Source organism: Anolis carolinensis, unplaced genomic scaffold, assembly GCF_035594765.1.
Source record: "Anolis carolinensis isolate JA03-04 unplaced genomic scaffold, rAnoCar3.1.pri scaffold_8, whole genome shotgun sequence".
Classification (NCBI taxonomy): Eukaryota; Metazoa; Chordata; class Lepidosauria; order Squamata; family Dactyloidae; genus Anolis; species Anolis carolinensis.
The window spans coordinates 1,783,674-1,810,081 of record NW_026943819.1 but is presented as its reverse complement, the minus strand read 5'-3'; the positions used below and the strand labels follow the sequence as shown (position 1 = coordinate 1,810,081).

Sequence of the window (26,408 nt, the reverse complement as noted above, 5' to 3'; positions counted from 1 at the left end):
CGTAGTTAAGGTTGCAAATATAAACAGACAACTTACAAAATCTTGCAGATATTCCTTTCTTGCTTTTCCCCTTTAGTTGCTGGTTTAACTTCATCCAAAGGCGAAGAGATCCTGAGATCCTCTTTACCCTAGCCCTGAGCTATCAGAAAGAGCAGGTCTATAACTATCTAAGCTCAGAGCTAGTTTTTGAGGCAAAGAAGGTAGAACTTCTTCCAGTGGCAGAGAAATCCTGAGATATTCTCTGCCCCAGTGCTAAGCTACTATTTTTAGAAAGAACAGGTCTTTTCCTAGCTATGCTTGGCACTGGTTTTAAAGGCAGGTCAGTACTTACGATTGCTTTGTCAGAGTTGGCCTGGCTTGGCCACACAAGCACATCTAAGTTCTTTATTCTTCAGTCAAGAAGGCAAGAGGCTTCTCAAAATGGAGCCTTCTTTCCCCAGGAAAAGGGGCGGTCTCTGGAACAAAAAGATACATTTGCAGGCTGCAAGCAGCAAAGCTTTGCAAACAGGCTACAAACTCTGCTAATGGTTGAACTATCAGGTTGCTGCAGAATCTGCAACAGCCCTGGAAAAAAATGCAAACAGGTGCTATTCCTGCAACTATGGGCAACTTGTAAAATCAAAACCCTGGGAGACGGAACAAGGGTAATTCAGTGTGGTGGAAATGACATTAATTTAGCAAATGGAAAAGAGGGACAAGATCTTTCCCTTTCCAGTAGATTCAGGCCAACGCAAACTGCTGCAGCCTCTCCTCTCTTTGTGCCTTCTCCTTCATTGCTAAAAGTCTTGGCCACACTTTCACGGTGCATGGCTGCACATGTCCCGATTGTAATCTCTGAGACGTGTGCCTTCTGCTCATCACCTCCTCTCCTCCATCACTTCCAGAGAGTCAAAGGCCACCCTAGCAATCCATACATCATAACAACAACTGCCTGGAGGGAGATTTGGAGATTGTGCAAGATTGTGCAACATCCAGATCGAACAAGATCTATGTGTCCAAGTTACGCCTATATTCATGGAACCCAAGTGAGACATATGTTTAACTTGTTGTCCATGATTCTTTTCATACATACTAGGTATGTCCAAAAAATCGTTTTGAATCTTATATCGGATTTATATCGGATTGTTCTCGCTTTTTGAGACGCATTCTGAGATGTTGTCTCATGGCGCAACCGGCAATGTAATTTGAACCATCGCTGGCCCATTCCCTAATTGTCTCTTAATGTTTCGTTAACCCCCCCCCCCCAAATTGTTTTAATATATTTTTAAAATATTAAAAAAATTGTTTCTGCAACCTACCTTGAATGGGAGGTACATTAACAAAGGAAGGCAAGGCATCACCTTTGTTGCTTGTGGGATCACATAGCAAGACACACCATTGATTTCCAGTGCCCTTCTTGCTTAAAAATATAACAAGAGAATTTCTAGTTTTCAAAGTTTCTTTGCACACCTTGCCAGAGCATTGCTTGGCATGGTAACTGGTCCATTTCACAGTGATAAAAACCCAATTGAACAGGAAATAAGACTTTCAGACCAGGAACAGGTTTCTTCAAATATTAAAAAATAGTGTATTTTAAAAAGTTATGAAAATTTGCCAAAAAACGTAGGATACAGGCAACGTTCTGCAATTTGTTGAGCTAAGAGTGTTGAATGTGTTCTCCCACTGTACCAAATTTGATGAGGATAGCTCCAGAAATGAGGGCGGGAGAGCCCTGTAAAAGTCCCCCCCGGGGCCGGTTTTTTTTGGCGATTGCCATTTTAGAAACATTTAGAATCATTACGAATTTTCGGAAATATCCAAAAATTTTGGGTGAAAAAAATCGGAAATAGTTTCTATTTCGAAACGCCGGTGCCCGCTACTTTAGAAACGAGAATTGAAACATTTTTTTCATTGATTGGACATGCCTAATACGTACTGCTATCGGACAAGGGCAAAGCGTATCGGCACTGCGAGAAGCAGAGGAATGACACAAATCGGCAACACGCTGGCTGGTATTAGTTTATTGGACAACTTAAACATACAAGAAGGGCAGAAGAAATAAGTGTGGCGTGGCGTTAAAGTATCTGTGCCTGAAATGAAGGCTCCCAAAAGCAAAGCAAAGGCCAAGTGAAGGACAGATTTGCAGTGGCAACGCAATGGCTTATTATGTGATCAGAGCAGAAGCGCATGGAGCGTGTATTCATGACATTGGGAAGCTCTGTTTTTCTGTGCCTTCCTTCTAGTTTCACAAAACTCTTTCTCCAGCAATAGTTGGGAAGGCAGAGGAATCACTAGGTTGCTGTGAGTTTTCTGGGTGGTCTAGCCATGTTCCAGAAGCATTCTCTCCTGGCGTTTTGCCCACATCTATGGCAGGCATCCTCAGAGGTTGTGAGGTCCGTTGGAAACTAGGCAAGTGGGGTGTTTTATATCTATCTGTGGAATAATGTCCAGGGTGGGACAAAGTCTGTTTGTGTCAAGTGTTAATGTTGCAATTGATCACCTTGATTAGCATTGAACGGCCTTGCAGCTTCAAAGCCTGGCTGCTTACTGCCTGTGGGGATGTGTTAAAATGGCCCCGGTTGTTAAATGGCCTCAGGTTGCCTAGTTTCCGACAGATCTCACAACCTCCGAGGATGCCTGACATAGATATGGGCGAAACGTCAGGAGAGAATGCTTCTGGAACATGGCCATGCAGGCCGGAAAACTCACAGTCAAAGAGAGAATAGTTTATTTTATGACAGGTGAATTTTGGAAAGGGTTGTTGTATGTTTTCTGGGCTGTCTGGCCATGTTCCAGAAGCATTCTCTCCTGACGTTTCGCCCACATCTGTGGCAGGCATCCTCAGAGGTTATGAGGTATGGAGAAACTAAGCAAGGAAGGTTTATATATATCTGTGGAAAGTCCAGGGTGATGAGGGCGAAACGTCAGGAGAGAATACAGTAGAGTCTCACTTATCCAACACTCGCTTATTCAACGTTCTGGATTATCCAACGCATTTTTGTAGTCAATGTTTTCAATACATCGTGATATTTTGGTGCTAAATTCTTAAATACAGTAATTACTACATAGCTTTGCTGCGTATTGAGCTACTTTTTCTGTCAAATTTGTTGTCTAACATGATGCTTTGGTGCTTAATTTGTAAAATCATAACCTAATTTAATGTTTAATAAGCTTTTCCTTACTCTCTCCTTATTATCCAACATATTCGCTTATCCAACGTTCTGCCAGCCCGTTTACGTTGGATAAGTGAGACTCTACTGTACTTCTAGGACACGGCCATACAGCCTGGAAAACATACAACAACCCTATGATCCCGGCCATGAAAGCCTTCGACAACACATTGAATTTTGGAAACTTGCGCCTTTCGGCTCCAAGTGAGATGCTCAGTGTTTTGCCACTTGAAAAGGCAACTGCAAGTCTGTGGATTTACTTAGTTGTGTATGTATTATATATACAGTAATGCTTCCAGATTAACTATAGCAGGCGTCCCAGCTCCGATCTCTTCGGAAGAAGTCGTCTGCCACCGAGACGGACGGGACGTATTCCCGACAGTCCGCGTTTGCGTAAGGGAAGCATTCGGAGACCCGGAAAGTGTCCAAGTGCTGGGAGCCGCAGGACGTGCATCCGCAGGGAGCGGGAACGTGGTTGTATTGTACGTGGGGAGGCAGCGGGTAGGAGCTCTCCTCCAGAGATGGGTACATACAACTCTTGGCCTCCAGAGAGGAAGAAGTGGAGTCGTGGTAGTCGATGGGAGCAAAAGGAGGCAGTGGTGGCGGGGAGAAGCTGTACTCGAAGGAGCTGGACGGATCCGAGGAGTCCGGAGATCCCGTGCCCTGGAAAAGAAGAGTGGAAACACTCACCATTGGGTTGTCCAAGGCTTTCGTGGCCAGAATCACTATGTTGCTGTGAATTTTCTGGGATGTCTGGCCATGTTCCAGAAGCATTTGGTCCTGAATGCTTCTGGAACTTGGAACACAGCCTGGAAAACTCATAGCGACACAATCGCCCTTGTTACAAACAAGCCCAATTCAATTCAGGTTTGCTTCAGAAGGGAATGCCTCTATCGATGCCCAATTCCTTCCCAGTTCGGAAACTAAGCAGGGCCAGCCCTGGCTGCATCCTGGATGGGAGACGGCCCATTTTTCAGAGAAAGAACTCTGCAAAACACCTCGGAATATGCCTTTCCTCAGGGAACCCGATGCAATTTTACAGGTGTGAATGTGAAGGATAGGTTAGGTAAAGGTTTTCCCCTGACGTTAAGTCCAGTCGTGTCCGACTCTGGGGGTTGGGGCTCATCTCCATTTCTAAACCAAAGAGCCGGCGTTGTCCGTAGACACCTCCAAGGTCATGTGGCCACTGGCATGACTGCATGGAGCGCCGTTACCTTCCCGCCAGATCAGTACCTATTGATCTACTCACACTCTGGGGGTTGGTGCTCAACTCCATTTCTAAGCCGAAGAGCCAGCGTTGTCCATAGACACCTCCAAGCTCATGTGGCCACTGGCAGGACTGCATGGAGCGCTGTTACCTTCCCGCTGGAGCAGTACCTATCGATCTACTCACACTCTGGGGGTTGGTGCTCATCTCCATTTCTAAGCCGAAGAGCCGGCATTGTCCGTAGACACCTCCAAGGTTATGTGGCCATTGGCATGACTGCATGGAGCGCCGTTACCTTCCCGCCGGAGCGGTACCTATTACTCTACTCACACTCTGGGGGTTGGTGCTCATCTCCATTTCTAAGCCGAAGAGCCAGCATTGTCCATAGACACCTCCAAGGTCATGTGGCCATTGGCATGACTGCATGGAGCGCCGTTACCTTCCCGCTGGAGCAGTACCTATTGATCTACTCACATTTGCAACTGCTAGGTTGGCAGGAGCTGGGGCCAACAGCGGGCGCTCATTCCTCTCCCAGGATTTGAACCTGGGACCTTTCGGTCTGCAAGTTCAGCAGCTCAGCGCTTTGACACAGTAAAGCAACTGAGAATTCCCTACATTGGGTTGCCCTTGAAAAGTATTTAGAAGTTGCAACTAATGCAAAAACAGAGCATATAGAGTTGGATATGCATTTCAGAGAGCATTTCAGAGTCCTGCAAGGTTGTGATGTCTCAATAATTTGGGGCCGAGAGATCTGAAAGACCGTCTCTGAAGTCCTTGTGAGTTGGGAGGTGATACGGAAATACTTTGAATGGATAAAATTAATAATAATAATAATAATAATAATAATAATAATAATAATAATAGCACTATAACTGTGTGGTGTGAAAAGGGTCCTTGTTTGGAGGCTCATGAACCCTGATGCACAAATGATTACCAGGCAAGGAGGTGGGCCGGGCTGGTATCCGCCGGGCGGGCAGGTGAGGTGTCCCTGGGCCAAAGGCAAAGCGGGATCCAGGACTGGCTCCGTCTGGAGGCAGGAGTCCACCAGTTGCTCCAGGTAACTGGGAATTTCTTCACAGGTGAGGCAGTTTTGGAAGGGCCAAGGCTGGAGGCAGGTGGAAGAGGACTGCTCGAGATCCGCATCTGCAAAAGGAGCTGAAACGAGGAGGAAAAAGAGAATAATAATAATAATAATAAAACTTTATTTATATACCGCCCTATCTCTCGGATGGGACTCAGGGCGATTTACAGTCATAAAAGCAAACACAAACATTACATAACAACATAATACACATTATTAAACAAAGTAAAACAATACAATTATAACAATAAATCACACTTACATGACCAGATCAAGGGGACGGGAACCATAAAACCAATATATTAAAATGTATCATTTTAGGCTAGGGAAATCCTCAAAGAATCGCGGTCTAGATTCTATACATCTTCTATCTAGCTAGAAGTTTTTTTAGCAGCACCCACAGTGGGAAGATGATGAAAAGGGGCTGGAGAAACACAAATTTTCTATGGTACAATGCTGAAGTAAACAATGCTCTAAAGCACCTTGACCTGGGAAAGAATGGGATTCTATTATATCTGGTACAATTGTAGCAATGTGTTCATCTTCTAGCAGGTGAGGTAAACACCAGCTGCTTCCAGAATTCTTTATAGAGCATGTATGGAAAGAAAAGCTCCGACTCAATACTCTGTTGGACTCAAGGCAGCCAGGCCGTGAGACAGAATTATGCCTTCTGTTTTGGAGAAGCTCCACATTGTGCATCGGTTTGCATTGTGCACCTGCTGCACACATCAATGCAGCATTTATTATTTTACTCTATTAAATGGCTTTGCATGCCCACCAATCCGTGAGCATACAGTTATGTTCCTTCTCATTTTTTGTCATGTCAGAAGCTGCTTTGGAACATGCTGCAAGTCGCTTCTAATTTGAGAGAATTGGCCATCTACAGAGACGTTGCTCAGGGGACTCCAGGATGTGTTCGCTGTGAGGTTTCCTTCATGTCCTTACAAGCTAGAGCTGACAGATGGCAGCTCATCCCGTCTTGCGGATTCGAACCGGCAACCTTCGGGTTAGCAACCCAACCTTTAGGTCAGCAGTTCATCCGGCACAAGAGTTTAACCCATTGCGCCACCATCTTCTTCCATCTCATTGATGTAGCAACAAAATAAATAATACTAATACCGATAGTAACTATTACATTATGTAACAAATTTTGAGAAATGTTCTGTTCCTGGTTTGAAAGTGCTATTTCCCAATTGATTGTGCCCTCCTCATTTTGAAAGTAGCTGTTCTATTTCAGAAATTTTGTTTTTGTGGCTGAATTGGGTGAGACTCGGTGAGATATTCATTGAAAAACTAGAGCAAAATGCGCTATTGCAACATTTTGTCCCGCAAAACCAAAGTTTTTGCAGTTTAATAAACTTTTCCCAAGTTGGGTTGCTGTGAGTTTTTCAGGCTGACTAGCCATGTTCCAGAAGCATTCTCTCCTGACGTTTCACCCACATCAATGGCAGGCATCCTCAGAGGTTGTGAAGTAGGCCTGCCATAGATGTGGGCAAAACATCAGGAGAGAATGCTTCTGGAACTTGGCCAAATAAAGTGACAGCAACCCAGTGATTCCGGCTATGAAAGCCTACGACAATACATTTTCCCATGTTTTTATGGTAATTAGGAAGTTTGATAACCCAGGAACAAAAATCGTGTGACAAAAGCAGCCGTCTCACATCCTTGATCCCAGGATAAGTAGGTATATTTGTCTATCTTATTATATTGTGTCTTAAATTTATGGATTATATTTTAATTTATGTTGCAGTTGGTTTGTTTTCTCATGTAAGCCGCCCCGAGTCCCTTCGGGGAGATGGAGACGGAGTACAAGAATAAAGTTGTTGTTGTTGTTGTTGTTATTATTATTATTATTATTATTATTATTATTATTATTATTTTGACACAAAGACATAGTATGACACAGCAAACGAGATATATATGCTGGATTTCGTATCACAAAATCACAAGTCGAACACTTCCCAAGTTGTTGTTGTTGTTTTTGTTGTTGTTATTATTATTATTGACCCAAAGACATAGTATGACACAGCAAACGAAATATATATGCTGGATTTCGTATAACAAAATCACAAGTTGAACACTTCCCAAGTTGTTGTTGTTGTTGTTATTATTATTATATTGACACAAAGACATAGTATGACACAGCAAAGAAGATATATATACTGGATTTTGTATCACAAAATCATAAGTTGAACACTTTTCAAGTTGTTGTTATTATTATTATTATTATTAGTAGTAGTAGTAGTAGTAGTAGTAGTAGTAGTAGTAGTAGTATGACACAGCAAACAAGATAGATATGCTGGATTTCATATCACAAAATCACAAGTCGAACACTTCCCAAGTGTCTAGGACTGTGTGACGTATTTTCGGATGATGCGCGCAGATCCCAGCAGGGTGGCCTTTTGCAGTTGGCAGATCGTAATTTTGTCAATGTCTATTGTTTCCAAATGCCGGCTGAGATCTTTTGGCATTATTATTATTATTATTATTATTATTATTATTATTATTATTATTGGAGCCTCCAGTGGCTCAGTGTGTTAAAGCACTGAGCTGCTGAACTTACAGACCGAAAGGTCCCAGGTTCAAATCCAGGGAGCGGAGTGAGCTCCCACTGTTAGCTCCAGCTTAGGCCAACCTAGCAGTTCGAAAACATGCAAATGTGAGTAGATCAATAGGTACCGCTCTGGCGGGAAGATAGCGGTGCTCCATGCAGTCATGCCAGTGGCCACATGCCCTTGGAGGTGTCTATGGACAACGCCGGCTCTTCGGCTTAGAAATGGAGATGAGCACCAACCCCCAGAGTCGGTCACGACTGGACTTAACATCAGGGGAAACCTTTGCCTTTTACCTATTATTATTATTATTTTATTATGACACAGCAAACAAGATAGATATGCTGGATTTCATATCACAAAATCATAAGTTGAACACTTCCCAAGTGTCTAGGACTGTGTGATGTATTTTCAGATGATGCGCGCAGATCCCAGTAGGGTGGCCTTTTGCAGCTGGCAGATCGTAATTTTGTCAATGTCTACTGTATTATTATTATTAATAATATATATAATATATTATATTATTAGTAGTAGTATATTATTATTATTATTATTCGTGTCAGGAGCAACCTGAGTTGCTTCTGGGGTGAGAGAATTGGCCGTCTGCAAGGACGTTGCCCAGGGGACGCTTGGATGCTTTGATGTTTTACCATCCTTGTGGGAGGCTTCTCTTGTGTCCCCGCATGGAGCTGGAGCTGATAGAGGGAGCTCATCCGCGCTCTCCCCGGGTGGGATTCGAACCCTGCAGCCTTCAGGTCAGCAACCCAACCTTCAAGTCACAAGGCTTTTATCCCCTAGGCCACGGGGGCTCCTATTATTATTATTATTATTATTATTATTATTATTATTATTATTATTAAATCCTCGCCTCCTGGACATTTTTCAGCTTTTGGAGAGCTCTGCAAACTGGGAAGAAGCTGATAGCAAAAAAAGGGGGAAAGGGTTCAAAGAGGGTGAGAAGAGGGCTGGAAACCCTTGGACCTGCTGGAAGGAACTCCATGTGCCGGAATCCCTTTCTGGCAGGAGAAAGCAATGCGGTGTGACCTCCTTGTGCCTTGTGATTGATCTTCCTGGGTGGGAGAACAGGGTGGGTATAAAGGCGAGGAGCCACCGGTGTTTCCGAAAGCGTCCTTCTCTTCCTTTTGCATCCACCTGCGTTCAGGGCACCCTTTCCGCACTCCACTTTGGCCACACGCCTTATCCGTTCTTCCACTTCCCAGGGATCCAGGTGCGAATTCTGGGGGAGAAGGCCAGCAATTCTGCTTTGCTTGGATAGACATGCTACCTTTGTACTCACCTGCGCAAGGAGGAGAGAAAGACTCGGTGAACTGGACCTCGGTGGCACAGCTCTCTCTGCAAACCTAGGAAGGCAAAGAAACAAAGAAGCAAAGACTTGAAAGAGGCAAAACAAAGCCAAGCAAGAGTGTATCTCCGATTGGAAAGCAAAGCAAAACAAAGGACACTCATTCCTTCTTTCCTTCCTTCCTTTTTTCCTCCCTTCTTTCTTTTAACTCCTTGCAAAGTGGAGGTAAGTTGAGTGTTTCTTGGCAAAGACTGTAAAGAAAAACCAGCACATTTTTTGGCCGAATCAATACAAAGTTCTGTTTAGGATCGGGATGCTGCTTCCGGTGAATTTCTCTCCATGGATAGATCTCATTGAGGTTTATATACAACCTGCATGGTTTGGAGAATTTCGCTTAGCCATGCCATCCAGGTAGGCTTTATTTTTACCTGCTGCGGCGAAAGGAAAGAGCAGGAAATGTTCAAAAGGTAACCGGGAGGCCAAGCCCTGATCTGCAGATTGCCTTTCCCTGGAATTTACAAGTTCCCGGCCACAAAAGCCATAAAAAGGCCGGTTTTCTGGCAGCTGTCCTGGGTGTGTGCTTGCAAACGGCAGATGTCTTGAGCGCCAGATGTCGAGCCTGCAGATGGAAAGCAAGCTCCAAAATGCCTTTCCCAGAAATTGAAGGAATTTGAAAAAAAAGATTTTTTTACAAATTTATCCGGAATAGATAGAGGTCCAACTCTAGATCTCCTCCACTGGTTATTTGGAAGATGGCCATCTGTCAGGGGTGCTTTGATTGTGCTTTCCCTGCATGGCAAAAAGGGGTTGGACTAGGTGGCCTTTGGGGGTCTCTTCCAACTTTATTATACTACCAGCTGTGCCCGGCCACGCATTGCTGTGGCGAAGTATGGTGGCATGGGAAATAAAGTATTGAGGAATTGGTGGTAGTTAAGGTAAAGGGTGTGGAGTCCAGATAATCCAGTTAAAGCAGATAATATAAGATTATAAATGGGTTATATAGCTGTGTGGAAGGGCCTTGAGTCTACACTGTCATCTAATCCAGTTAAAATCTGATAATGTGTGTTTTATAGGCAGTGTGGAAGAGGACTAAGTGAGGCCTAACTCTGCCTGCGCCCTGGGCTGAGTGGGTTGCTAGGAGACCAAGTGGGCGGAGCTTAGCCTTCTAACTGGCAGCAATTGGATAAAAACAATTCTTCCTCTCCCTCTAATTAGGACTTTATTTTTCTTTTCTATTTGTTGTATCAACCTAGAGGCGTGGATGATGGGTTGTGTTGTCAATTTTCGAGTTTGTGGGGTGTTTAGTTTTGTTGTTTTGTAGGTCGCCGTGATGCCATCACTCATTTATATATATAGATGATTCAAAGGAGTCTCCCTTGATCCCAGAATAAGTGAAATAAGGGAACCAGGATTATCAAGATTATATGTTGTTTCCAAACTACTGAAAGCTACAATAAGGACAATGTGAGATACTGAAGCAGGGAGTCAGAATTATTTTGTCTTTGACTACAATTAGCTGAGTGTTTTATTAAAGTTAGCTGCTAAGTAGAGGATGGAATTCTTGGTGCCGGGAACACTTCTCTAGGATTATACGCTGTAGAATAATGCAATTTGACCATGATTTTTTCCCAGTTCACTTGAGCCTGAGTTCACTGGGAAAAGCAAGATCTGGCCTTCTTCTCCAATTGGGACATATGCAACCTTCGTGTGTTTGGGTTTGCAGCAACGGGAGTAGGACAAAAAGGGGAAAGTGGAAGGAACAGAGAAAGAAACCGGGACGTTTGGAAAATCAGACGGAAAGGCGAGACAGGAGAGGATGAATCAGTAATGTCCCGGACAAATGGGAACGGTTGATTTTCAGCATGGGGAATTAAATACATTCCTCTTTTCAAACACTAGGAAGGGTGTTTCTAATCACATCAGAAGCTACTTGAGAACATACTGCAAGTCGTTTCTGGTGTTAGAGAATTGGCCGTCTACAGAGACGTTGCTCGGGGGACATTGCCTGGATGTGTAATGTAATGTAAACTTTTATTACGGTCAATGACCAGCTCATATCTAGGGCAGCCAGTCCCGTACATCCATATAAAATCCGAGAGGTTATATACTTCAAAATTAATAAAACTCCTATAAAACTAATCATTGACAAAATTTAAAATCTGGGCTAAAAACTTCAATATTAATATAAACCATTATAAAATTGAATCATTGACAAAATTTAAAATCTAGGTTAAAAACCTAGATTTTATTACCATCCTTGAGTTTACAACTCATAATGCGCACTTTAGCTTATCTATTACTGTAACCTCGCTGGTTTTAATTCTATGGTTTATTAAGCGTGTTTTTATTTCATAGGTTAATGTTCAGATTTTATAATTGGTGCATGTTTTTGTCTACTGATGTACTGCATACTGTTATTGTTTTTATTTGATATTTCTGTGAGCCGCCCCGAGTCCCCTTCGGGGGAGATGGAGGCGGGATATAAATAAACTTTTATTATTATTATTATCATTATCATTATTATCCTGCTGGGAGGCTTCTCTCATGTCCCTGCAAGCTGGAGCTGACAGATGGGAGCTCACACATCTTGTGGATTTGAACCGCCAGCCTTCAGGTCAGCAGTTTGGCCAGCACAAAGGTTTCACCCATTGCGCCACCTTCTTGTGCACTTTGGACTCCGTTTGCAGCAACGCAAGTAGGACAAAGGGGGAAAGCGGAAGGCAGGGAGAGAAACCGGAACATTTGAAAACTGAGCAAAAAGCTGGGACAGGAGAGGAGGAATCGGTAACATCCCGGAACACTTGGAGAATTAAATATATTTGTTTTGTCGAAGGTTTTCATGGCCGGGATCACAGGGTTATTGTATGTCTGAACAAAGGATGCTCCCAGACAGGAAAAAGCCAGGAGATGAAGCTTTTCGATGCTAATTAAGGTGATTAACTTCAACATTCACACTGGCCTCCAACTGACAAGAGTTCTTTCACAAATATATAAACCTTCCTTGCTTAGTTTCTCCATACCTCACAACCTCTGAGGATGCCTGCCGTAGATGTGGGCGAAACGTCAGGAGAGAATGCTTCTGGAACATGGCCACACAGCCCGGAAAACATACAACAACCCTCAAATATATTTGTCTTTTCAAACACTTCCGACAGGCGAAAGGAAGGTATATCCTGCGTCTCCAATAAAAAAAATTGGCACGGAAAAGTTTCCTGATTGTCCACTTTCTCATATGAAATTATTTATAATAATAATAATAATAATAATTATTATTATTATTATTATTATTATTTTACTTTTATACCCCGCCCCATCTCCCCAAGCTCAGGCAAAACAGACAATATAAAACACAACAATAAAACAAATCAATCAACAATAAAGCAAGTCATAAAACAAATAAGATACATGTTGATAAAATCCTGGGTGGGCTCCTAAAAAGAATTTTACTTAAGTGATATTTGTCTTTACTGTAAGATCATACTACGCATTTTTGACATTAATATTAAAATCTGAAATATATAGAGAAAGGTTGGGTTGGCTCCTAAAAAGAATTTTACTTCAGTGATATTTGTCTTTACTGTAAAATCATATAACGCATTTTTGACCTTAATATTAAAATCTGAAATATATACAGAAAGTTTGGGTTGGCTCCAAAAAAGAATTGTACTTAAGTGATATTTGTCTTTACTGTAAAATCATACGACGCATTTTTGACCTTAATATTAAAATCTGAAATATATACAGAAAGGTTGGGTTGGCTCCTAAAAAGAATTTTACTTCAGTGATATTTGTCTTTACTGTAAAATCATACTAGGCATTCTTGACCTTAATATTAAAATCTGAAATATATACAGAAAGGTTGGGTTGGCTCCGAAAAAGAATTTTACTTAAGTGATATTTGTCTTTACTGTAAAATCATACTACGCATTTTTGACATTCATATTAAAATCTGAAATATATACAGAAACATGGCCAACTTTAGCTTACACCTAGTACACAAACCTAGCACACGATTTCCTAATGCAAAAGCAATGGCATAATTTTGTGATGCAATTTCTTTTTTTCATTCTGGAACTTATATGTGTTTGTCCATTCTCAAACACCGGAAAGGGAACCGGCCACTCGGGCAAGACTTGGGGAGGAAGAAATAAAAAAAAATATTGTTTTGGCTACTTGTTTATGCAAATCCCGAAAGACCGAACGAATCCCAGATTGTATCGGGAAAGGCGGCACTTACGGGATCCTCGGCCACGGCTTGCTTGGCTCTCCGTTGTTGCAGAAGCTCCTTGACCGTGATCTTGACCCGGACCCCTTGGTAGACCTTCGGCTTCCCTGGAAAGACAACAATGGGGACATGCTGGCTTCTTTGGACCAACTTTTGCAAACACGGGGCCAACTTTGGCTCTCGCTGCAGGTGTTTTGGACTGCAACTCCCACCATTCCTAACAGCCTCAGGCCCTTTCCTTTTCCTCCCCAGCCGCTTAAGCTGGCTTACTGTTGTTCCTCTTGATTCTGAGAAATTGAGAGTAAGGCAAATTTGCTTTAAGTGAATAATGATGGTAGCTATTGAAATGCAAAATAGAAGTTTTTGTCAGTCGGTTTAGAGTAATTAGTTACATACAGGCCTCTCTCATCTTGGTGTATAGAAACATCTAAGAAATTTATGTCTGTTGATTTGATGATTTTGGAAAATTTAATGTTAGGGTGAATGGCGTTGATCCAGGAACTAAATTGTTCAGCTGTCTGGTAACTAGAAAAAATCATGAATATATCATCTATATATCTCCCGTAATAAATCATATCTTTTAAAAAGGGATTCCTTTCTTGATTATAAATGTAATCGATTTCTAGCTGTGCAACAAACAGATTGGCTAAAGTGGGGGCCATTGAACTTCCCATGGCTATCCCCCATATCTGCAAATAAAACTGCACATCAAATCTAAAATAATTATTTTCCAAAACTATATCGAGTAGATCCATAAGGAAATGTGTAGGTGGTGTTTGTAATGTTCTAGAATCAAAAAGATCTTTTACGATAGTCCTAGCCTCATTTAAAGGGATATTGGTATATAAGGACGCAATGTAGGAATGGTGGGAGTTGCAGTCCAAAACACCTGCAGCGAGAGCCAAAGTTGGCCCAGGTGTCGAAGGAACGACTACATGAGTTCTTGGCCGGGTCCGAGGTTGAAAGAGGGAAACAGCCTCTGGGAAATATTTCCTTGTAGATCCCACCTAAGGCGCAAAATATGTGCAAAACACAAACCCAGAAATGTGCAAAATTTTGAGGCTTGGGGAACAAAGAAAAGAAAAGCCCTGTCTTCAAATTCGGAGCTCACACAGTGCCCAGTGAGCCTCTCTTTGCCTTTGAGGCAAATGGTATCCAGATAGGGCAAAGTCTCAGTGGATTGCATATATATCTATATATATAAAAGGGTAATGACGTTTCGACCTAGGACCAAACAACAAAACTACACATCCCAGAAACACTAAACTTGGCAGCACAACCCCTCATCCATGCCTCTACGTTCATACAACAAAAAGAAAAGAAAAATAAAGTCCTAATTAGAGGTAGAGGAATAATTGTTTTTATCCAATTGCTGCCAGTTAGAAGGCTAAGCTCCTCCCACTTGGTCTCCTAGCAACCCACTCAGCCCAGGGGACAGGCAGAGTTAGGCCTCACTTAGGCCTCTTCCACACTGCCTATAAAATACAGATTATCTGATTTGAACTGGATTATATGGCAGTGTAGACTCACACAGTGTAGACTCACACAGCTATATAACCCATTTATAATGGACTTAATGTAAGGTATAACCTTTACCCTTTACCTTAACTACCACTAATACCTCAATACTTTATTTCCCATAACACCATACTTCGCCACAGCAACGCATGGCCAGGCACAGCTAGTATAATATAATATAATATAATATAATATAATATAATATAATATAATATAATATAATCTATATATATAAAAGGGTAATGAAATTTCAGCCTAGGACAAAACAACAAAACTGCACATCCCAGAAACACTAAACTTGGCAACAAAAAGCTCCAGCTACTCCAGAAAACGGCCAGGCTTTGAGACTACAAGGCTATTCACTGCTATTCCACCTGACCAACAAAATATTCCCATAAGCCACAGCAACGCGTGGCCAGGCAAAGCTAGTATAATATAAAGTAGAGTATATTCCTCTGAAATGTCACCTACAGCACCAGATATTCCTTAGTGGACTCCCATCCAAGTACCAACCAGGGATGGCCCTGCTTAGCATCCAAAGTCATGTGTGTATATATATGTGTGTACAGTAGAGTCCCATTTATCCAAGCTAAACAGGCCGGCCGAACCTTGGATCAAAGAATATCTTGGATAATAAGGAGGGATGAAGGAAAAGCCTATTAAACTTAAAATTAGGTTATGATTTTACAAATTAAGCCCCAAAACATCATGTTATACAACAAAAAGTATTTCAATACGCAGTAATGTTATGTTGCAATTACTGTATTTATGAATTTAGCACCGAAATATCACGATATATCGAAAACATTGACTACAAAATGCCTTGGATAATCCAGAACCTTGGATAAGCGAGTCTTGGATAAGTGAGACTCTACTCTGTGTGTGTGTGTGTGTGTGTGTGTGTGTGTGTATACATATATATACACACACACATACATACACACACACACACACACACACAAACACACAGTGCTTTCCTCTCTCCAAAGAGACTCAAAGCCACTCACAACACTACAAACAATAAAATGTATAGTTTACAACCTACAGCATGTCAACATTGAAATATCCTATTTCTTCCATTCTACGCCCAGAAATGAATTCAAAAACAGAATCACTATATATTTATGGAGCCCCTGGTGGCACAGTGTGTTAAACCACTGAGCTGCTGAACTTGCAGACCGAAAGGTCCCAGGTTCGAATCCGGGGAGTGGAGTGAGCTCCCACTGTTAGCCCCAGCTTCTGCTAAACTAGTAGTTCAAAAACATGCCAATGTCAGTAGATCAATAGGTACTGCTCCGGTGCATCGTACAATCGGCAGTGCCTTAAAATCGAAGAAATGGAGTAAAATCAACTACCATATTTCTTCGATTCTAAGACACACTTTCTCCCAAAATTAAATATCTCCATAAATGGAGTATGCCTTAGAATCACAGGTAGACATACATACATACATACATACATATCAGTTGGTAGGACTGAAATTAGTGTGCGCCTTACAAACGGCAGCACCTTACAATAGAAGAAATACGGTAGAATCCAACTTAGAACTGCTCCATTTTTTCCCCATATAAACATCTCTGAAAATGGGGTGTGCCTCAGACTCAAAGGTGCTTTACATCTACAGATGTGTATCATTGGGTGGGACTGAAATTAGCGTCTGCCTTGCAATCAACGGTCTTATAATTGAAGGAATACGGTAGCACACAACCTAGAACTACTGCATTTTTCCCATATAAACACCTAGAAAAATGGGGTGCTCCTTAGAATCAGAGGTGCTTTACATCTACATCTAGGTCTAGGTCTACATCTACATTATTTGGTGAGACTGAAATGAGTGTGTGCCTTGCAATTGTCGCCGTCTTAGAATCGGAGAGATACGGTACAATACATTCTAGAACGACTGCATTTCCCCCCATGTAAACACCTCTAAAAATGGGGTGAGCCTTAGAATCAGAGGTGCTTTACATCAACATCAACATCAACATCCACATCCACATCCACACCTACATCTACATTATTTGGTGGGACTAAAATGAGTGTGTGCCTTGCAATCGTCGCCGTCTTAGAATTGGAGAAATACGGTACAATACATTCTTGAACTACTGCATTTCCCCCCATGTAAACACCTCTAAAAATGGGGTGCGCCTTAGAATCGGAGGTGCTTTACATCTACATTTATATCATTTTGTAGGACTGAAATGAAAGTATGCCTTGCAATTGTCACCATCATAGAATCAGAGAAATACGGTATAACACATTCTAGAACTACTGCATTTCCCCCATGTAAACATCTCTAAAAATGGGGTGCGCCTTAGAATCAGAGGTGCTTTACATCAACATCACCATCAACATCCACATCCACATCTACACTATTTGGTGGGACTGAAATGAGCATGTGCCTTGCAATCATCACCGTCTTACAATCAGAGAAATATGGTAGAATACATTATAGAACTACTGCATTTTCCCCCATGTAAACACCTCTAAAAATGGGGTGAGCCTTAGCATTGGAGGTGCTTTACATCTACATATCTATATCATTTGGTGGAACTGAAATGAAGGTGTGCCTTGCAATCGCCGGCGTATTAGAATCAGACAAATACGCTAGAACTACTGCATTTTCCCCCATGTAAACATCTCTAAAAATGGGGTGATCCTTAGAATCAGAGGTGCTTTACATCAACATCTACATCCACATCCACACCTACATTATTTGGTGGGACTGAAATGAGCATGTGCCGTGCAATCATCGCCGTCTTACAATCAGAGAAATACGGTAGAATACATTCTAGAACTACTGCATTTCCCCCCATGTAAACACCTCTAAAAATGGGGTGCACCTTAGAATCAGAGGTGCTTTACATCCACATCGACATCTACATTATTTGGTGGGACTTAAATGAGTGTGTGCCTCGAAATCGTTGCCGTCTTAGAATCGGAGAAATATGGCAGAATTCAACTTAGAACTACTGCATTTTTTCCCATAATAAACACCTCTAAAAATGGGGTGCGCCTTAGAATCAGAGGTGCTTTACATCAACATCAACATCAACATCAGCATCAACATCTACATCATTTGGTGGGACTGAAATGAATGTGTGCCTTGAAATCGTCACTGTCTTAGAATTGAAGAAATATGGTAGAATACAACCTAGAACTACTGCATTTTTCCCCCAGGTAAATACCTCTAAAAATGGGGTGCACCTTAGAATCAGAGGTGCTTTACATCCACATCGACATCTACATTATTTGGTGGGACTTAAATGAGTGTGTGCCTCGAAATCGTTGCCGTCTTAGAATCGGAGAAATACGGCAGAATTCAACTTAGAACTACTGCATTTTTTTCCCATAATAAACATCTCTAAAAATGGGGTGATCCTTAGAATCAGAGGTGCTTTACATCTACATCAACATCTATATCATTTCGTAGAACTGAAATGAATGTGTGCCTTGCAATCCTCATCGTCTTAGTATCGGAGAAATAGGTTACAATACAATCTACAACTACTACATTTTCCCCCATGTAAACATCTCCAAAAATGGGGTGCATCTTAGAATTGGAGGTGCTTTACATCTACATCAACATCAACATCCACATCTACATCAACATCTACATCTACATCATTTGGTGGGACTGAAATGAATGTGTGCCTTGCAATCGCCGGCGTATTACCGTAGAATCGGACAAATACGGCATTTCGAAGATATACCAAAAAGTACTCAACGCTATTGTGAGATTCAAAATAATAAAATGGAAATGGGGAAGGGGCTTCTCCTGGATCTAGACACCGCTCTCTTTTGCGTTCCAACCTTTGGAAACACTTTGGAAACCTTTGGAAAACTCTTTTGGGGCCGAGCGGTCTCTCTGGCTCAGGATGTTTGGGAGTACGGGGCCATTTCGGAGCGCAAGGCGAGGGGAGATCAAGGCTGTGCATTTGCCTAGAGTTTCCCCTATACAAACACTTCTACAAATGGGGTGCATTTTACAATTGGAGGTGCTTTACATCTACATCAACATCCACATCCACATCTACATTATTTGGTGGGACTGAAATGAGTGTGTGCCTTGCAATCATCGCAGTCTTACAATCAGAGAAATACGGTAGGCTACATCCCAGAACTACTGAATTTCCCCCCATGTAAACACCTTAGAATCAGAGGTGCTTTACATCAACAGGGCCGTAGCCAGAAAAAAAAATTCGGGGGGGGGGGGGGGTTGAAAATTTCAGGGGGGGGGTTAACCCCTTGCACACACCCCTCCCTGCTACAAACCTGTCAATATCTGCTTGAGATAGTGCCTGGAGGGACTCTTAATGTTTTGTTTCTCATAGACTTAGCATGGGGATTTGGTTAACCAGTTAAAATTCATGAGTAAACCAGGTTTTTTTAATAACCTGAAAAATTTCAGGGGGGGGGGGTTGAACCCCTAAAACCGCCCCCTTGCTACAGGCCTGTACATCAACATCAACATCAGCATCAACATCAACATCTACATCATTTGGTGGGACTGAAATGAATGTGTGCCTTACAATCACCAGCGTATTACCGTAGAATCGGACAAATACGGCATTTTGAAGATATACCGAAAAGTACACAATGCTATTGCAAGATCCAAAATAATAAAATGGAAATGGGGAAGGGGTTTCTCCTGGATCTAGACACCGCTCTGTTTTGTGTTCCAACCTTTGGAAACACTTTGGAAACCTTTGGAAAACTCTTTTGGGGCTGAGCGGTCTCCCTGGCTGGGGATGTTGGGGAGTCGGGGGCACTTTGGGAGCGCAAGGCGAGGGGAGACGAGGGCCATGCGCTTGCCTAGAGCCAGGGCTCCTTGTGCGCAAAAGAGAGGCCTCTGAGCGGCCGCATTCCTGAGCGCACACCTGGAGCGCCTGCCTGCCTGCCTGCCTTCCTTTCCCGGCCCCCCCACCGGCCGGCCGGCCCTGGCGCAATGGCGTTGGGTGTGTGTATATTTTATGTATATGAGTTCGGTGAAGCCTACGCTTAAAACCCATTTGATTTCCATTGCGCTTTGCCGTTTGGAAACTGCCGGGACTTCCTTGCCTCGCTTTCTCTCTCTCTCTCCACCTTCCTTCTCTTCTCTCCCCCTTTTTTCCCTCCTCCTCCCCTTTTTTATTTGGTCCCAACAAAAAAAAAAAAGGAGAAAGAAATGCCAATGGAAAGCGAATTAAATCCGACTTACCTGACATGCTGCAAAAGTGGAGAAGATGGATAAAGTTGCTGCTTTTTTTCTTTTCCTCTTTGGAATTGGGAAGAAAATAAAAATGTTGGACAAGGGGTGAAGAAAAATAAAACACACACACACACACACACAGCCCTCTAGACTGGCTTCCTAATGCAAAGAAGGAAAATCAAGTTTTTCCCCTCCAAAAGGCCTTCCAAATCTTTTTCTGCACATCCCAAGTGGGAGGCAGGCAATATTAAAGTTTTATACCTTCGGATATAAGTTTGAATTTTTCTCTCCCCAAGCCAAGTATTTAAAAGCCCTAGAAACCAATGATTTGACAATCAATGATTGCGCGTTACTTTCAATTTGAATATTCAAAGGCTCCACAAAATGGACTCCCTTGGAGGGAAATGCAGCATCTCCCCACCTGGCAGAGGCTCTCGGGGAACAGCACCCGCCCTCACGGGGTCCCCCACGGCTCCGCTTGGGGGTCCCGGGGGCCCTGTGAGGTTTCTCCCTCCAAATGGGGCCCCAGACCCTCACGCCGGCCTCTATTTCCACAGCAGAGGCAAGTGGGGCCTCTTTCGGCGTTCCTACCTCTCCGCCGGGATATTGGGACACCCCTGTTACAAAGTGTGGGGTTTTGGGGTTCAGGTCGGACTTGGGGCGCTATATGGGGGGCTACGGTGGGGTGTGATACGGCCAAAAAGGCCCGGAGAGGATGCTCATCTATAAAGCCACCTTTGTCGCATAATCTCCGCTATTATTTCCCACATGAGCTCCCCAAATTGTTCTGCACCCCAATTCTTTAGCTCCGCTTTGGGCTGATTTGACTCGGCTGCGGGATTCTTTGCATTCTGGGGTGCAAAAGTGTTGGCACCCTATGGATTTTCCCCTCTTCCTTCTACATTTAGGGACTTTTCTTCTCCCCTTCTTCTTGACATCACTTTGATTAAAAATATATACAGTAGAGTCTCGCTTATCCAACATAAACAGGCCGGCAGAAGCTTGGATAAGCGAATATCTGTTTAAGGATTATTTTAAAAGGTAAAGGTTTCCCCTGACATTAAGTCCAGTCGTGTCTGACTCTGGGGATTGGTGCTCATCTCCATTTCTAAGCCAAAGAGCCGGCGTTATCCAGAGACACCTCCAAGGTCATGTGGCCACTGGCATGACTGCATGGAGCGCCGTTACCTTCCCGCCGGAACGGTACCTATTGATCTACTCACACTCTGGGGGTTGGTGTTCATCTCCATTTCTAAGCCAAAGAGCCGGCGTTGTCCATAGACACCTCCAAGGTCATGTGGCCACTGGCATGACTGCATGGAGCGCCGTTACCTTCCCGCCGGAACGGTACCTATTGATCTACTCACACTCTGGGGGTTGGTGCTCATCTCCATTTCTAAGCCGAAGAGCCGGCGTTGTCCGTAGACACCTCCAAGGTCATGTGGCCATTGGCATGACTGCATGGAGCGCCATTACCTTCCCACCGGAGCGGTACCTATTGATCTACTCACACTCTGGGGGTTGGTGCTCATCTCCATTTCTAAGCCGAAGAGCCGGCGTTGTCCGTAGACACCTCCAAGGTCATGTGGCCATTGGTATGACTGCATGGAGCGCTATTACCTTCCCACCGGAGCGGTACCTATTGATCTACTCACACTCTGGGGGTTGGTGCTCATCTCCATTTCTAAGCTGAAGAGTCGGCGTTGTCCGTAGACACCTCCAAGGTCATGTGGCCACTGGCATGACTGCATGGAGCGCCATTACCTTCCCGCCGGAGCTGTACCTATTGATCTACTCACATTGGCATGTTTTTGAACTGCTAAGTTGGCAGGAGCTGGAGCTAACAGCGGGTGCTCACTCCGCTCCCGGGATTTGAACCTGGGACCTTTCGGTCTGCAAGTTCAGCAGCTCAGCGCTTTAACGCACTTCGCCATCGGAGCTCCAAAAAAATACAGTAGAGTCTCACTTATCCAAGCTAAACGGGCCGGCAGAAGCTTGGATAAGCGAATATCTTGGATAATACTGTTTAAGAATTATTACTGTTGTATAAACCTTTGTTTTAACTTCTGCTTTATCATCTTCTTGTGTTTTAAACCGTGTATATTGTTAATGTATTTGCGCTGTTACTTTTGTAACATTGTGAGCCGCCCCGAGTCCCCACGGGGAAATAGTGGCGGGGTATAAATAAATTATTATTATTTTATTATGACACAGCAAACAAGATAGACATGCTGGATTTCGTTTCACAAAACCACAAGTCGAACACTTCCCAAGTGTCTAGGACTGTGTGATGTATTTTCGGATGATGTGCCCAGATCCCAGTAGGGTGGCCTTTTGGGTTTTAATATTAATATATTATTATTATTATTATTATTATTATTATTATTATTATTATTATTATTATTATTATTATTATTATTATTTTATTACGACACAGCAAACAAGATAGGCATGCTGGATTTCGTTTCACAAAACCACAAGTCGAACACTTCCCAAGTGTCTAGGACTGTGTGATGTATTTTCGGATGATGCCTGCAGATCCCAGTAGGGTGGCCTTTTGAAGTTGGCAGATTGTGATTTTGTCAATGTCTATTGTTTCCAAATGCCGGCTGAGATCTTTTGGCATGGCACCCAGTGTGCCCATCACCACTGGGACCACCTGCACTGGTTTCTGACAGAGTCTTTGCAGTTCAATCTTGAGGTCCTGATAGCGGTTGAGTTTTTCCTGTTGTTTTTTGTCAATGCGACTGTCACCTGGAATGGCGACATCAATGATCCAAACCTTTTTCTTTTCCACAACTGTGATGTCTGGTGTGTTGTGTTCCAGAACTTTGTCAGCCTGGATTCGGAAGTCCCACAGTATCTTTGCGTGCTCATTTTCCAAGACTTTTGCAGGTTTGTGATCCCACCAGTTCTTTACTGCAGGGAGGTGGTACTTGAGGCATAAGTTCCAATGGATCATTTGGGCCACATAGTTGTGCCTCTGTTTGTAGTCTGTCTGTGCGATTTTCTGACAGCAGCTGAGGATATGATCCGTGGTTTCGTCGGTTTCCTTTCACAGTCTGCATTTTGGGTCATCAGCTGATTTTTCGATCTTGGCCTGAATTGCCTTTGTCCTGATGTCTTGCTCCTGGGCTGCAAGGATCAGGCCTTCTGCCTCCTTCTTCAGGGTCCCATTCGTGAGCCAGAGCCAGGTCTTCTCCTTCTCAGCTTTTCCTTCAATTTTGTCAAGGAACTTTCCATGCAATGTTTTGTTGTGCCAGCTGTCAGCTCTAGTTTGTAGTGCGGTTTTCTTGTACTGGTTTTTTGTCTGCTGTGCTTTGAGGAGTTTCTGATTTTTGACTTGTTTCCGGGAAGGTTTGGATCGCACCGTGGCGCCTGTGCACATGCCACAGACATGTCCGATTTGAACGGGGTTCGGTGATGCTTCGGGGAGGTCACTGAACGAAGGACGTTTCCCCGACTTTTCAAGGGAATTTGTTGGAAGCACAATGTTGGCGCATAAGGGCCTGCTTTCCCCGGGAATGTGGCTCAGAGGATATGTGAATTATGGGCAGGACTAGATTGCAATCGCTCAGGAAGGAGCTGCCCTCTGTGCATGCTCAGAGACACCTCTGCAACTTATCTGCGTTCCTGCAAAGACAGTCTGCTGCAACAATAACTTTTGCACCCTGAATTTTGAAAGCCAAATATTGGGGATATTGCTCTCTCAGGAAGGAGCTTCCCTCTGTGCATGCTCAGAGACACTTCTGCGGCTCAGCCACGTTCCTGCAAAGACAGTCTGCTGCAACGATTGCTTTTGCACCCCGAATTTTGAAAGCCAAATATTGGGGATATTGCTCTCTCAGGAAGGAGCTGCTCTCTGTGCATGCTCAGAGACACCTCTGCAATTCATCCATGTTCCTGCAAAGACAATCTTGCTGCAATGATAACTTTTGCACCCCAACTTTTGAAAGCCAAATATTGGGGCTATTGCTCTCCCAGGAAGGAGCTGCACTCTGTGCATGCTCAGAGACACCTCTGCAGCTCAGCCACGTTCCTGCAAAGACAGCCTGCTGCAACGATTACTTTTGCACCCCGAATTTTGAAAGTCAAATATTGGGGTTATTACTTGAGAATAGAAGCTTCACATTTGTTGGAACTTGGATCTCGTCCATACTGTGAACTTAATGCAGTTTGACACTGCTATAAAGTGTCGCGGCTCCATTCTGTATAAGTCCAATGGGGACTTATAGTTTTTCTGCACTCTTGGGCAGGAAAGGCAAAAGACCTTTTTGAAACTACATCTCCCTTTTTGAAATTAACATCACTGTTGGGAAGTGTAATATGGGAGCACTTTTGCCATGCTCAGAGGATTTGTGCACTATCACTATCTTGCCCAGGCAAGAGCTGCTCTCTGCGCATGCTCAGAGGCACCACTGTTATGAATGCAACTGCAATGCAGAAGCACAATCAAAGCACTCCCGACAGGTGGCCATGCAGCCTCTGTTTAAAAGCCTCTTCTGGATCTGAACTGATAGGACCCAGAATCCATCACCATACAACTTTCTCTTGCTGGACTACAAATCCCAGCATTCCCAGCCAATGGTGAGGCATGATCGGGATGCCCACATATGCCTACCCTTGCTCTAGAAAACTAGAAACATTGCTTGAGGGATTGCAGCTCCCAGCATCCCCTACCCAGTATATGGGAGTTGTAGACCCCAAAAGGGAACCTTTCCAAGCTTTTGTGCATTCTGGGAGTTGCAGTTTGGCAAGACTCCGATTGTGACCTTGTAAAACTACAACTCCCAGAGCAGCCAAAGCAGTGCCAAGTTGCATTCATTCTACAATCTCGGTGCATCCTACGCAGCACTGGGAACTGCAGTCCGAAATGTCTTGAAGTTTGGGAGTCTGGGAGAAGCCTGGCTTATCTCTTGCTGCAGCAGATAGCATCGGAGGGCCCATCGCCTTGGGGTCTCCAATCGGTCCATCTGTCCAGAGCAAGTCCAGGCCAAAGCTGTGACCTCGAGGGCCAAGCCGAGGTGCCTTTTGTCCCCTTTCTTTCTGGTTCTCCTTCCTCGACGGACGCCTCCGGAGAGATGTGGCAAGAGGCCAAAATACCGCAAAGACGGTTGGGTCAGGCACAGGGGTTGTGTTTCCGTGCAAACAAGTCCGAACGGGACAGAAATGCCAGGCATCCCAAGCAGGGAAGGCACGCAGAGCGGATCCAGCCAGGAGTCCAAACCCGGCACGAACCGGACCCCTCTGTTCCTCCTTAAGGCTATACTATGGATCACTTGACCCATGTGCTGTCATAACAGGACCTTGGGAACTGGAGTTAACTGCTGGAGCCTCTGCACCAGGCCTTCCCTCCAAGTATTTTGGACTCCAACTCCCACCATTCCTAACAGCCTCAGGCCCTTTCCTTTTCCCCCTCGGCCCAACCAAGAACCCATGAAGTCATCCCTTTGACACCTGGGCAAACTGTGGCCCTCCTGCCAAGTATTTTGGACTCCAACTCCCACCATTCCTAACAGCCTCAGGCCCTTTCCTTTTCCCCCTCGGCCCAACCAAGAACCCATGAAGTCATCCCTTTGACACCTGGGCAAACCGTGGCCCTCCTGCCAAGTATTTTGGACTCCAACTCCCACCATTCCTAAGAGCCTCAGGCCCCTTCTTTTCCCCCCTCAACCGCTTAAGCCAGGTGCCAAAGGAATGATCTCATGGGTCCTTGGTAGGGCCTTAGCTTAAATTGATATACTGTATATACTCAAGTATAAACCTAGTTTTCAGCCCTTTTTTTAAGACTGAAAAAGCCCCCCTTGGCTTATACTCGGGTGAGGGTCCTGGTTGGCTTATATTCGTGTCAGCTTATACTCGAGAATGTATGGTACATTTATTATTTTTCTCTATTATTATTGCTATTACTGGGGCCCCTGGTGGCACAGTGTGTTAAAGCGCTGAGCTGCTGAACTTGCGGACCAAAAGGTCCCAGGTTCAAATCCCGGGAGCAGAGTGAGCGCCCACTGTTAGCTCCAGCTTCTACCAACCTAGCAGTTCTAAAACATGCCAATGTGAGTAGATCAATAGGTACCGCTCCGGTGGGAAGGTAACGGCGCTCCATGCAGTCATGACCTTGGAGGAGTCTACGGACAACTCCGGCTCTTCGACTTAGAAATGGAGATGAGCACCAACCCCCAGAG

The 26,408-nt window shown here is 43.8% G+C and overlaps 1 protein-coding gene across 1 annotated transcript; it reads right to left on the bottom strand.

Annotated features, from left to right (window-relative positions):
• Nucleotides 1–1,985: 1,985 nt before the first annotated feature.
• On the bottom strand, nt 1,986–16,115 carry pou2af3 (POU class 2 homeobox associating factor 3). The gene is made up of 5 exons (XM_062961229.1): nt 16,081–16,115; nt 13,530–13,722; nt 9,287–9,350; nt 5,281–5,511; nt 1,986–3,856 (listed from the first exon to the last, which is right to left on the bottom strand). Exons 1-5 carry the CDS (start codon nt 16,113–16,115, stop codon nt 3,450–3,452), a joined length of 930 nt encoding a protein of 309 aa, XP_062817299.1. The 3' UTR covers nt 1,986–3,449.
• Nucleotides 16,116–26,408: the final 10,293 nt, after the last annotated feature.